Source organism: Dermacentor variabilis, chromosome 5 (genome assembly GCF_050947875.1).
Source record: "Dermacentor variabilis isolate Ectoservices chromosome 5, ASM5094787v1, whole genome shotgun sequence".
Classification (NCBI taxonomy): Eukaryota; Metazoa; Arthropoda; class Arachnida; order Ixodida; family Ixodidae; genus Dermacentor; species Dermacentor variabilis.
The window spans coordinates 117082335-117096599 of record NC_134572.1 but is presented as its reverse complement, the minus strand read 5'-3'; the positions used below and the strand labels follow the sequence as shown (position 1 = coordinate 117096599).

Genomic DNA, 14265 nt, shown 5'->3' with positions numbered 1-14265 from the left:
AGGGTTCGTTCATCTGTTGATCAGTTGAGAGCAGTTGAGAGTCAGCGCCATGTCGTCGTTATATACCTTCTTTTGTACTTGTCTTGTGTTGCGCTGTAACGAAGCCTCAATATGAATCCCAACCAACTGGCCCAACTTGCCGTCTTGATGCGCTACAGAGAAGGTCGCCGATCGATTAATGGGTAACTTTTATAGGTCTCAATGCTTAACAGGAATAATCAGGGAAATTCTCGAAGCTCTTTATTTTAGATTTGCTGTTTGGACTATGCCATGCACCGGCCTCGTGGGAAAGTTCGCAGATTTTTTGCCACGCATACTTATTGGAGGCCTGAAGGCGCAGAAGCTTTTACAGAGAAAGCAATAGTACACCTTTGTCGATTTCCAGGGACGCATGAAGCGTAAAGAGAAGCATAAATGAAGACTTCGTAGATGCATTTTAACCAGGAAACGAATAGCGTATTTGATAGGCTGTGAATGATTGATCTTAGCACATGTAATCGTGATACGTGCGAAGAAATGCGAATATCCGAATGAGGAGTTAGTGGTACCAAAATATCCGCGTTCGAATATCCGATTATCCATTTAACCGGTTACGTAAACTGGATGTCTAGTATATTCGTTTTTATAAAAGCGGATAACCGGTTTTCAAGATTAGATTTACACTTCTTTCCGGTTAAACCGGATGCCGTGTATGACGGATTTTTTGCAAGTGCAGCAGCAGTGCCTATATTCTGCGTAACAAAACATTAAAGCACGTCATGAACTCCATACATACAACGTCTGCTCACAGGAATCTCTAAAAGAGAGGTATATCCTTATAGAAGAGCTCACAATACTCATCGGCTTCGTTGATCTTTGTAAATTTCTCGCATTTGGGCAACACCTCTTTTCGGCAGCTGGGTAAGTGCTACTGGATGCTCCGGCTTATATATAACGAAATTCTGAACGATAGAGCAATGCCAGTGAACGCACCTCTATTTTGTGTAACAAGATAATAAGTGCAGACATAAAACTAGCAGATATGATAGCGGCTTGTAGGCATCTCTAAAGCACACATATATCTATGTGGAACCGCACCTCATATTCAACGGCTTTACTGAGTGTCCAGTATTTTTTTTTTAATTTGGAGCCCATGCTGACGGTTAAGTATACCTTTGCCAGCAAACAGCAACGACATGCTTAGTCATGGTAGAATAATAATTAAGTTGCTAGTGGTCACCTGACGGAGATTGTGTAAACGTGCCTACTACATAAACGCGTGCTGTTATGTCACCAACAAGGAGCCCGCTGACGTTACAATGCACAACGCGGTTTGCTTAGAGACAGCAAAAGCAGATGAAGAGAGATAGAGGGTTAAACTTGTGCAAAATGCGGCAGGGGACATGCACATTGTCTGGATGACAAATTAACACACCCGCAAGAAACCTCAGAAGCCTGAGTGGGTGCACTCGGGTGAACATCGAAACAGTGTTAATTTAGGAGTGCATTGTCCTCGGGTCTCTGCGCAAACTTTTTCAGTATGTTAATTTAGGCCGGTTGGGACATGTCAAAGCTATAAGCGGAGTAACAGTGCATAGTACGAGACAAACGGAATGCACGGACGAAGTGCTCACCGTATCATTACCTGACGTCACGCTCCCTGCGTCACCGAAAGTTACGCTCGCAAAAGTCCAAACATTCCGTGCAGGTGGAAGATTACAAGAATCGGCGGACGTTTGGAAAGCAATTAGCCGAAGTGGCAATTAAACTTGGTGAAGAGAGTAAACGGCCGAGGCACCGTTTCAGGCAAGAACAAACGCTAATGGAGATCAACATTGTTATTAGTTATGTACAATTAGAAACACAATGAAACAGAGAGATAGTCTGGGAGAACATGCATCTTTATTTCCGACGCTCTGTCTAACGCGCCTCATGGTTCCAGCACAGCCTTTCCATAATTATGAAGTGCGAAGTGAGGCGAAACGCTCTTGTGGGCAGTCCCCGTGTTCATACAAGTCCCTTAAAACTTCATTTATCTGCTATCGCGTCAACCTCAGTATAACCTGGAGAGTACAGGAACTACGAGATGTAAATTCATCTGGTGCATAAGTACACATTTCAGACAATGTTAACCGAGGGCGCTCGACTGCTGATGAGAATGTAAAAAGAGAGCACATTGAGAACGGCAGGAGAGAAGGGGTTGCAGCAACAATGTGGCGCACAGGGAGCTGCTGCGGTGGCGTGCTCGGCGGTCGAATTGTAAGCGCCATGGCGGTGTGATGCCGCTCTTCATATTGCCCCTTTGTATGTTAGCTGGATTTGATTTCGAACGCTATTTAACATTAGCTAAATCATTGTTTTGCTTCGTGTTTGCCTCTCTAACGTCCACGTTTGCTTCTCTAATGTTAACTTATCTGCAAGGCAGAACTACTGCAGAGGGAAAGAAAAGGAGATCTGGACTTGGAACTGGACCCGAAAAGCAAACGACGCCAGTTTGTTTTCTCTAGCCAATGCACAGAAATAAGTCTCTCAAACACGCAGCACCAGTGGCCTATGGTTATATACGCGGCAAGAAGGAGGAAGCAGCGTACTGTACCGAAAGGTTGAGCAATTTAGCGCCTCTTATATCGAGGGCCGCAATCTCATCTGTCACGAGCATTGCGCAAGTTACGGCAAGCGCAAGACGTGCAAACCAAGAGATATCCCTGCGGTAGCGCCTCGCGCTAACCTGTATGGCATCGCGTCGTTCACTATCTGCTTCTTACTCGTTGTCGCAGGCGTTCACCAGCGTTTCTTTTTTTTTTCGAGGATTTTCCATCACTCGTATGCCTTCGTCCATACATAATCGAGGTGGAATACCATAAAGCACGTGGTTCCAATCTGTCCACCTGATACCCTAAATAGCCAGATACAGATCAGACCATCGCGTATACCGCACAAGAGAAGATTAAGGTGTGCGGAGTTTCGCGTCCATTTCCTTACTCCATATTGAATAGTTCACGGTGGGCAAACATCGGTCATCTTGTGCAGGAGTGCCTGAGCGGTCGCTGAGATTTCGGTGTTCAGTGAAACACCGTCGTGGGAAGCGAAGCGGTTGGAAAGAACGTGCTCTTCGCGTAGGTAGCCGATGCCCCGATCAGCGCTCCCAGCACGAAGAGCCCCGCCGTCGTCCCACCGACTACTCCAGGAGAGTAGCGCGTCGCGTAGGTAGAGTAGGCCAGCGGAATTTCGGTTATGACGTGGTACGCAGACGTTGTAGTGTCCCAAACATGGGGCGTGTGGTCCGTAACCACAGGGTCGGTGATGATCTCCCAAGATGTGGTGGGGGCGCTGGCAGAAGAAGTCGCGCTCGAAGACGCCGCTGTAGTCACTTCCTCGGCCGGAGTTTTTACTTCCTCGGTCGGAGTAGTTACCGCCCCAGGAGTCGTTGTCGTGGAAACAGGCGTCGTGGTTGTTAATGGAGGCACAGGTTGCGGTTTCGGCGTTAAGGGCAGCCCGAAGCCCCAAGACGACGCTGTGAGGTTCACCTGAAAAAGCGACATGCCCTCGAGACTAATCAGCATGACACGCTCATGTGGCACCTCATTTTACTCGTTGCCTTTCTTTTTAATCGTTATCGTAAAATCGTTTGGTGCCGTTCACACTGTACAGCTCTGCAGATGCGTTGTGCTTTCGATGGCACGTGAAAACGATATAATTTGCGTAAAACCAAGAACGACTTCGAAACTGGACCGAACGCACACCATAAAACGCGATCTGACGACTATTGCAATTATTAATTTGCTCCTTGCGTGGTATGTTTTACACAGCATTTTGAAGTTGTTCTTGGTTTTAAGCAAAAAAGTGCGTTTATCCCAAGGAATGCATAAACAGCGTTAAAGGACTCTGATATAACAAGTGGCTTAAATTTCACCTCTGCTCGCGCTCTCATTGCTAGAACTAGCAGGGTGACACCAAGAAGAGAAAAAAAAATACGTGCTTCAACACAGAATGAGACCCTAAACAATGCAAAAGCTGTAATTATGAACTGCACTTTTTTTTTGTACGACATAAACATAACAGCCTTTCTGATCACACTGTTCGTTGCGATAGTTACGTAAAATTTAATTTCACCATAATTGCTTGCACCTCCTCTACCTCTTCACTGGCCAGCTGCCGCGATACCAAGAACTAACGTGCTTCCATCAGAACTCGCTCAGCGTGCTTGTCAATATCCAGTGGATGTTCGTGACCAGTACACTTCTGAAGAGGGCTTGTTCTGAGGAATCGATGGCGTGTTTTGTTACCGCTATCTACTTACAAACACTGCAAGCGGGCTGCATAACGACACACAATAAACAGAATTTCTGAGTATTTACTAATGCGTGAACGTTCTTTGGCTCGGCTGTCCGCTTTTTGCTTACTTGCTCTCCCTAGCTAATGCGTGTCCACCCACTGCTTTTCCGATGCCAAAGAAACGAAACCCGCGTACTGAACGGTGTGGAGATTAATTGCCAGGAAGCTGCATGGCCCCTTCAAAGCGATCGCATCAATTGAGCCGGAACGCCATCACAACCGGTTTCAGCACAGCTGTTGCTCCATTTTTTTTGTGATTTTATTTTCTCTTCTCCCTTTTTTTCAGACCTTGACGCGGCGACGACGACGTCACAAGTTTTTTTGACGCCAATAATAATAATAATAATAATAATAATAATAATAATAATAATAATAATAATAATAATAATAATAATAATAATAATAATAATAATAATAATAATAATAATAATAATAATTAAAGGCACGAATCAGTTATTCTTATATTAATACTCAGCAGCCACACAGCAGGCTTCTATCCCTCCACACGTAATGCGGGAAAGTAAACTTTCAAAGTGGCCTGACGAGAACGGTTTCCGTCTGATCAATTTTTCGTTGTTTCAGTTGTTTCTTATCGCTTATGAAGCTACCAATCATCTACATTTACACTATTGCAATGACTAAGGGTCTTAACTTCTCAAATCATCCATTTTTGTGCAGATAGGGGCATTACATTTTTCGCGCGGTAGACAGATTTCGCTTGATCTCGTTAATGCGTTCCTGCACATACTTCGTCACTTCCTTGTACGATCACACGTCACCGGGCACTATTTACTCATCATGAGGTACTTCCCATTAAGGGTAGACAACTTACACTGCACAGCGTAAACCCTTCGCGTAACCTGTTAGGTGCCTCTGCATCAGAGAAGATGGCTTTCTGATTTGGAACGGGGAGGCTGATTGTAAGGGTCTCAAACACGAAGCGCCAACGACATTATTGTGAAGCGCTCGGGACATTTATATTTAGTCTCCATATCCTCCTTTCAGATACCAAAGCGTTGGTTAACTCCGCCCGCCCCACTAGAGTATGCAACTATGCAGCCCGTGATGAGCCAAGTATTCTGTAAGCGGTGAGGTACCTGACACAAGCTTCATATCACTGGTCTACCTGGTTTGAAAGCCAAATGTCAGGCTTGATTTCACAGCTCAGCTGTCAGATCTTCAAGTGCTTATACCTTAGCTGTCCGCCTGGTCATGAATTTGAACTTCATTGCACTCGAAAGGCGAAAGGAGCTCTGGCAGCATATTTCGCGGTGAAAACAGCTTTTTTTCATGTATGAATTAGGCTTAACAAGACAGACTCTTAGAAACACTGCGTGCTGCTCCAGTACTGTGTGAGTTCTCATTTCTTCATAGCTTTCTCTTTTACGCCTTCCTTCATGCAGGGTAGTCAACCAGTATACCTCCGTTTAACCTTCCCACAATGCTATGCATTCTTTCTGTCCATCAGACGTTACATGGAACACATGTAGCACCAAAAACGAACTTTAACGTCACCATTTATTTAGATCATCTTTCTTTTCGAGGTTATCAGTGGCCGAATTCGCAAAGCTGTCCATTCAGGAAATGTCTTTGTCATTGCCAGGACGCACTCGCTAAGCGTGTTCGCTGCAGCATCTGGTCAGTGTCACTTAATTTTACGAACTAATACATAACGTATCAAGTGCTTTGTGATCTAGATGCGTAGGTAGGTTCGATGGCATTCAGTATCACGTGGCCGCTTCTGAATTTAAGGAGCTAGTTTTTGTACATTTAATATCAGCAGTTGATATGTCGTAACATTTAGTAGCCAGGAATCTTCAGATACGCTCAGAAACATGCGGGCACCCGAGGAAATTACCCGCAGTTGCCGAAGAATAAGGACGTTGTACGGGGCAACCAAGAAATGTTATCTTTACGCTTGGTGCTCAAGCAGAAAGCTCGAGAACAGCAGTCCTTAGGCCCTCGAGTTCGATAAAACCAGTTTAATGGGAAATGAGGGCCGTGTTGCTACAGCCGCTTTTCTTTTTCGTTCCTTCGTTTGCCTGCTGGAAAATGTTCCGGACCCGGACGTTCGCCGCGCATCCGAAAAATCCAATACAACGCATTAAGTATGCCAACCGCCTCTATAATCAGAACGAGAAATACCCTATTACGAATACGTATATGAAATTCAATGTCTCGTGGCTACGTAGGGGCTACGAGGGAGCCTTAGGGGAGAACTCCAGAATAATTTTGTCGACCAGAGTTTTTTGACGTGCGCCCAACGCTCGGCGCATCAGTCTTCTTGCACGGCGTCCCTATCCAAAAGCAGCCCCTGCTGCAAAATACACGATCTTTATATATTGCTGAGAAGCGAAATGCAATCAGGCATAATGTAAATATGATGTAGAACGTAATAAAGACGCAAATAATGTAAATATATATGTATATATAGAAATGCCATGTAGATGTAAATGTATCCAAGCGCTTTATTCCATGCAATTTTTAACTGCACATAGTAACTTTTACAATTACGATGTCAGTTTACATGAATGCCATGACGAATAAAGTGCACTTTAAATTCAGCCGAACATGCTGGCGATAAGCAATCAATGCTGCTGTGAGCATAGGTCGGCATTTTCCCTCACGAGTACTCCCCCCAGACTCTTAATCGTTCCACACTCATTTCGCAGGTCTGAGCGTCAGTGAATGAATGGACAAGGGTGTGAACAGGAGTGAATGCGTGTTGCACTGAGCGGATGTGAGTAAAGACAAAACAGGTCTGCGTGAGTGCCTGTTAACGCGAGTAAAAGAACGAGAAAGTCAGTGATGGTGATTTTGAGCAAGCGTGAGTGACTGTCAGCGAATGTGAATGTACGTGCGTATGCGTATGGGTGAGGGACCTGTGAGGGACATTAGACGCGAGTGTGAGCCTGAGTGGGTGCCGGCGCAGTTTGAATGAAAGTGACTAAGAACACGAGCGAGTGTTGGTTAGTATGAGAAGGCGCGATCATAGGCACGTGAGTGTGTAGCGACTGTTGGTGAGTGTTGGTGAGCGAGTATGGCTCCCTATATGGTTGTCATTCTTGTGAGCATGGGTTAGAGGCGACAATAGAATACGGCGTGGAGGACAACAAGGGGTAAGATGGGTTCTTCGATATATATATATATATATATATATATATATATATATATATATAGAGAGAGAGAGAGAGAGAGAGAGAGCATGTCGTATAGCTTACCCCTCTGTACGTAATTCCAAGCCTGCCTTCGCTGACCGATTTGTTCAAGTTGTCTTTCATTTCCTCGATGCTGACTTGCGTGTCCTCAATCCCTACCTTCGCGTCAGCAGGGAATCGGTCCAGCAACACGAACGTGACAAACAGTGTGCCATCTTCTGAGAAATACTGCCATTGGAGCAAAGAGAACAAGCATTGGGAAAATGTCACCACGCAAAGAAAAATGTTGGAGAAGAGGCAGGACACAGCAACAAGCGCTGATATCCCCGCTGTTGCATCCGCTTTCATTCAAGGGAAAGGTGACATAATTTTGCATGTATTTGAAAAAAAAAACATGCCACTGACATGCCACGTCATCGAATGTAACAGTTTGTTCTCGAAGATTCTAGCATCGCAGAGGAGCACCATTACCACAAATCGCTAGAAAAAGTTTTACGAATGAAGGTTATGCGCAAATATGCATGGAGTCTCTGCAGCTGAAAAGAATTCCTTACTTCCTTCTTCTTTTTCAGTGGCGAAATGAAGTGCATGCATGCTACAAGTGCGGATTATTAAAAGGTAAAATACAGCACAGCATTAAATTTCCATAGCTTGGAAGAGACATATTTACCTTAAGTAGATGCTATGGCAAATGAAGAGCCCAATTATAGACCCTTTATTAGTTCTTTAAAAAAAAAAAAAAAACCTTCTTTAGGGTGCAACTCTTGTGCGATAGGTGAAAGCCTGTAGAGGACATTTGCTTCTCAAGTTGGGATTACACGTGCGCCAGAAGAAGTTGACCTTCGTAATTCCTTCACTTCCGTTGCCTGAAAAGTTGAGTCCCCATCATTCCAGCTAATTGGCTTGGCTTGCATTTTTTATCGCTTGTTCCAAGCGTTAGAGCAAGTAGAGGATGGAGGGAAGTGTAGGCGGACGTAATTTATTTTTTTTGTTGAGCACCTGAAAAACTGTCCAAAATTCGTATCCCCTGAAAATAACGTAAAATTTATAAACAACATCTTGAGTACGACGGGGGACTAATAGGTCCCTTTTCTGCGGAAGAAGTCTCCAAGCGGCAGCAGTGATAGCAACATATATATAGTAGTTTGTGCGCTGGTTCTTACTTTTACGTGCTTGTGTTTCAAAAATTTCAGACTTCGTTTGCAGAAAATTTGTTTTGATGTCAAGCTGACGTCGGCAGGTCCGCTTACTTTTGTATTTCTAGTCAAGCGAATAAAAATACATTGACAGACTGTTCGTATTATTTGACTGTACAGCGTACAGAATTGCCCGCCACAAATGTCTGCGGCGGACAGTGTCAAACGAAACTGCTTTCCAATGTTCTTCTGACACAATAAAACGTTTTTCTTCAGATCGCTCATTTTCTGAAATCCTGACTCTCTAGGCGGGCGCAGCCTTGCAATGGGATGGTGGAAGCGGCTCCAGCCTGGGCCCCGCATCTATAAAATTAATTTGATTCTGATTACATCTCCAAAGTGATAGAAGGACAAGTTGTTCACTAGGTACTAAACAGTCACAGGAGATCATATATGGAAGCCAACAGTGAGACTCGAAACCAGAGAAATGTAAACGCTGCGTATTCGCAATTAGTCAACTGCAGCTGCCAGATTACCAATCCGCCCCACGCAGAGCTAGCTAGCTTCTACAAGTACACGGCTCAATGTGCGCTGCACACACCCCGCCACGCTATCGCGTATTCTCTATTGCGTGCTGCAGGCGCCTGAACTATGTCATGGCAGCCAATTTTTCGCTTACTGCAGGTTGAAGTAAACCAGAACCAACCTCTAAGAATCAGCGCGTCAGTAGTCGCCACTGCATCAACTGTACACGGCAGTTCTGCCAAATCTCCTCTAATACATAACTTATTAAGGGTTAACTGTGTCTTACAGCTTCAGAACACGTTGCTTCTAGGCTCACATTCTTGTAGTAACTATAAAGCGAGTTAGCCTTCTCTTCGGCCTCTTCCGTGTGACCACTTCAGGCACGATTTCAAACATTCATTCAGCGAGTCTAAACGGTTCGCGTTTAGACATTTAATTAACAGTCTGAATGGTCTGAAACAGGGGGTTTTTAAATATAGCGTACATTAAAGAATAATGCGTTATACCAGATATTATGCGAGGCACTCTGAAGCACCGCCCGCCGTGGTTGCTTAGTGGCTGTGGTGTCGGGCTGCTAAGCACGAGGTCTCGGGATCGAATCCCGGCCACGGCGGCTGAATTTCAACGGGGGCAAAATGCGAAAGCACCCGATTACTTAGATTTAGCTGCACGTTAAAGATCCCCAGGCAATGCAAATTTCCGGAGTCCCCCACTACGGCGTGCCTCATTATCAGATCGTGGTTTTGGAACGCAAAGCTCCACATTTTTCTTTTATTAAGCAGCGGTATTTCTCAACTGAATGGCAATTGCCTGGCAACAACCCTTTTCCGGAATGCTTGCGTGCGTCACTGTATAATAAAGTTGGCAACAATGCAGCCGGAACGAAGTAGCGCATGTACAAATTACGCGCAATGTGAAAAGATAGGGAAATCAGCGTCTGAATTCAGTGCTTTATAGAAGGCCCAGCCGCTAGGCACACGTAGAGAGCAGAGTATAGAGGAACACTACATCCTACAAGCTAGTGCATGGTGCCCTCTGCTTGTTTCTTTAAGAAGTTCACATTTTATCTCTGTTCAGCGCTTTTTAATTATTGATTGTTTTGTGTTTTCTTTGAACACAGTGAAACATCAAAATGTTCCAAATCGATACCGACCCCTATATTTTACGTGCTGGAACACGTCTTTTCTATTAGACACGCCCTATTTTTCTAGGAAGTATTTACATCTGACACGTTTTATTATATTACTATTATTTGTTTCGTTTGACCTTACCATTATCCGCACTTCATGCTGTTTTTTACCTTTCTCTCTAGTGTCCTTCCCTCGAATCTGGATGACCCATTCTCCATATGACGCTCGTACTGGTCTTTATTTTCGTGTAGCTATTAGCTATTTCTCAATACGACGTTAAAGCATTCCAGTGTCCTGCCATGGTCATAGCTCGGCTCCAATAGCGGCGAACGTAGGTGGCCATAACGCTAAATCTACCTCTGCTCCCCGAGACACGGAATGCCTTTGAAGTTGACGAGCGTCGATTTTTTATTCTCAAGTCAAGGTTGCTACGCAGAAAAGAAAACAGCAAAATTTTTTAATTTCAAAGTCAGCATGCTACAGGCGTATTCTTACCCCTTTGATGCGCGTGATGCGCAAGGAGTGGTCCGAAAGAAAGGAAGCCTGGTCGAGCGCTTCACGCCAAGCCGACAGAAACTTAGGGTCGTTGAGTGCAGAGGAAGATGACAGCGTGGAATAGTCGGAAGTTGAAACTGAAGTGAGAGACATAAAGGTGAGAGGCTCGCCACACCGAATCTTTGAAAACAGCAGGCAATAAAAGAGTAATCTAATTCTATGACGATGCAACTTCGTCATTACGGTATTTCTTAGAGAAATGTACGTAATTCATTCTCAGCTTGGGTTCAATTTTGATACCTGTGATTAACAAGTAAGTAACGCAATATTACGACAGTGAGCATGTACCCGTGGCAATCCGTGTCCTGTTAGATTGATTTGAATAGCTCATTCTTATCAGTTATTCAGTGACAGGTTATCAGAAATGCTCATCTGAGAAGTTCGTATCTGTGTTCGTACGCTAAACAATGGCACAATGTAACGGCCCTTATTCTTGAAGCAGTCGTATAAGGTGAAAGTTGTGCACTGGTGTTTCCCATTCATTGTTACGGCGGATGCTTTTAGATCTACAGTTTTTTTTTAACACTGATAGAGATATGTATTTTTTTGAATTACATTGTGTTTAGTACTGAGTCAAAATTATGAAGGTCTACCTTATCGGAATCTGTGTACCTGTCACTGATCACCATGATTACAGAACGCGAACGCGTTTAATTAAATAAAAGTACAATTGGCAGTAAAATTTTCCTCTTTCGGAATTCTAAGTACGTGTGGCAGCCTCTTGTATTTATTTACTGAAAACGGTGTTATTGGTCCTGTCCGGGGGACAGAATGAATAAGAAATTAAGATAAATATAGAATCAGTGATTTTTTAGTAGCAATTGGAACAAGCAATTTTAAATAACTGTCTCAATTAATATACAGTAAGCTGTAAACATTGCAGCCTTGTTCCTCCGGAGCTTCATATTAGCAATACAGGGGAGGCTGCAGTTATGCATGATGCGTAGTAATTTCGCCACCGGTGCGCTTTGCCTCGCTCTGCGTTTTGTGCTAGCCGGTGCCGTAAGAACATTTCTCGTGTTTAGGAGGTAGCGACGACAAACCTGACTTAGAACGTATTGTGAATTGTACGGTACTAGCTTTGAGAGTGCCATATATAGCGGCGTGATTTTGGTGTCTCACTCCCTATCTTTCCTTCGGTTGCATGGCGATTTTGCATTTTGACAGTATTTTCATATTATTTTACTCAGGTGAGTGTGTAATTTACTTCCTAAAAGACTCCCTTTCTAGTGGATATGGGACAAAGAAGACCAGTTAAAATTAAAAAAAAAAAACGAAGCGGTGCCTGACAGGTATGAGCGGGCAGTTAGAATGAGAGAAGTAACGACATTTGTCGTCCTCGCTGCGGCTTCAATATTTTTGTTTGTGAAAGCCTCTTTAACATGTAGATCCTACGAAAGACATAAAGAAAAAGGAAACAAAAACTGTTAACTCCTACTAGACTTTTTCGGCTGGAACTGGCCATTGCTTTCTTTTTGGCATGCTGTACACATTTATTACAGTGGTAATGACCAAAGCGCGAGAATACCCTTAAATATGGTTATAACAATATCGTGAAGTCAAAGAAAGATGTATATTTTGCCATATTTGTAGTCCGGCCTTCAAAAAAGGTAATACAGTTTAGGTTTATATTGGAAGAGAAAATGCTGTGACGAGCTGAGTCACGCACCAGAAGCTTTCCCTTGGCACCATGCGTACATGAAGTCCCGCGTTTGATATCCAAGTTAGGTGCGATTCTTTCTTTGCGCCGACAATGAAAGTGCTATTACGAACTTCGCGAATGGCACTCACGTTTCACCTCGAGGAAGGCGTCCACCGAATCGTTGCCTTTGTAACAAGACGAGATGTCGAAGCCACGCAAATTGATCAGTTCCGGCGGATTCTTGAACGAGTCGTACAAGTTGTAGCTGAAGCGAGTGCCTTCCTCAAGAGACAAGGGGTTTTCGCCGTCACTCGAGACCTTTGAGGCAAAAGAAACCGTTATCAGCCCGAGAGCTTCAGGAGATGCGCGAAAGCGACATTTTCGCTCATCAAAGCTGTGACCCACAAACTTTAACCTACGCGGAACGGGTCCGCGCAAAGCAAATAGTTAGAAGGCGAAGCAGAGGTGTTCGTAGTGCCAGTAGAATGCTGACTTGGGCGAGAAGTTGACTCGGTGAACTGAAAAGGGGAGCCCGGTTAGTGTTGTGTGACCTACAAACTAAATTGTTTTTGCATATAAATGTGCTGAAGATGACATTTTCCTAGAGTTACATCTAAAAAAATAAGAATGAAGCTGTGAACGTTTCGTTCATATTTTCAGTGTACGTTTATTCAGTAACTATTGCAATAACCTATTATGGATGTAATACTGCAGACACCTACAATTGGCACTAGCCCACTACGTCCGGAGCGACTAGTGCAGAAACAAGCCTTGTCATTAGGCAAGACGGAGCCCCTATATAACTTGTAGCCTTAGTTAAGTTTATTGCTTCAATATTCTTTCACAACTTGGAGAAACTGCAAAGAGAAAGAAGGTTAGGCGTTTATACATTGTTTTCAATCACAATTGCAGATAGAAATCAAAATCACGGTGCTTTTTGGAGCTTTTAAATATGTTTTTGTATACGCCATTGCTCAGGAACGCTCGTAGAAGAACGAAATTAATACTTTCAACGAAGCATTGACGACCAAGGGACCTTTCAGTACAGCTTGCCAGCAATTGCATTATTTTCTTCCTTGCCCTGTCTTCATACTAGCAGAATGAGAAGTCCAACAATTTCTTCTTATGCTTTCATTATGTCCGTGTCCCCTTGGAGCTATATAAATATATAAATATATATATATATATATATATATATATATATATATATATATATATATATATATATATATATAAGCTTCGAGTTTTGCATAAATCGATGTAGCGTTTCGAATAGGAGCTCGTGTGATGCACAGCTCTTAAGAGGTAATTGTGTATTCGGCCGCTTGGTCCTTTGCCTACTCTCCTATTTTGTAGGCTTCAAGGGTCATTTTTCCGTCGCATGCAGGGTAGACCTTATACTCCAGCAAACCACGGCAACGAACAAAAACCTCCCAATGTCATTCCAAGGACGGCTTGATATTACGAAGGCACCGGGCTTCCCTACACTAGCAAGAAATGTCCTGCCAGCCATGTCTCAGACACTTTTCTTCAGTCCTCAGTCATAACAAATGCCATTATTGTAAGTGCTACTTCTTTTACTAAACCAAGAAGGCAACGTTTAGAACACTGATATTATTAAACCTTTACTTTTGGGTGCTCTCCAAGATCTCCGTAAGACGTTCTACTTATACAGAATAGTCGAAAGCTCTGTGGAAGCGACGTGGGCCTGATTTATGGGCGTAATAAAATGGCGTTCAACTGGCTCCGCATGATGTCGGTGATCTACATCACTATACCACCGTGTATGTTGCTCGATGGAATGT

At 43.7% G+C, this 14265-nt stretch overlaps 1 protein-coding gene across 2 annotated transcripts in view; it reads right to left on the bottom strand.

Moving 5' to 3' along the window:
* Window positions 1–1667: 1667 nt before the first annotated feature.
* Window positions 1668–14265, bottom strand: part of LOC142583092 (uncharacterized) — a 48274-nt gene continuing 35676 nt past the window's right edge. For both annotated transcript variants that reach the window (XM_075693388.1, XM_075693389.1), the window contains exons 10-13: window positions 12610–12778; window positions 10759–10895; window positions 7536–7700; window positions 1668–3506 (exon numbers count right to left, since the gene is read on the bottom strand). In XM_075693388.1, coding sequence (XP_075549503.1) covers window positions 3042–3506; window positions 7536–7700; window positions 10759–10895; window positions 12610–12778 — 936 coding nt within the window. In that variant the 3' untranslated portion in view covers window positions 1668–3041. The remainder of the gene's footprint in view (window positions 3507–7535; window positions 7701–10758; window positions 10896–12609; window positions 12779–14265) is intronic.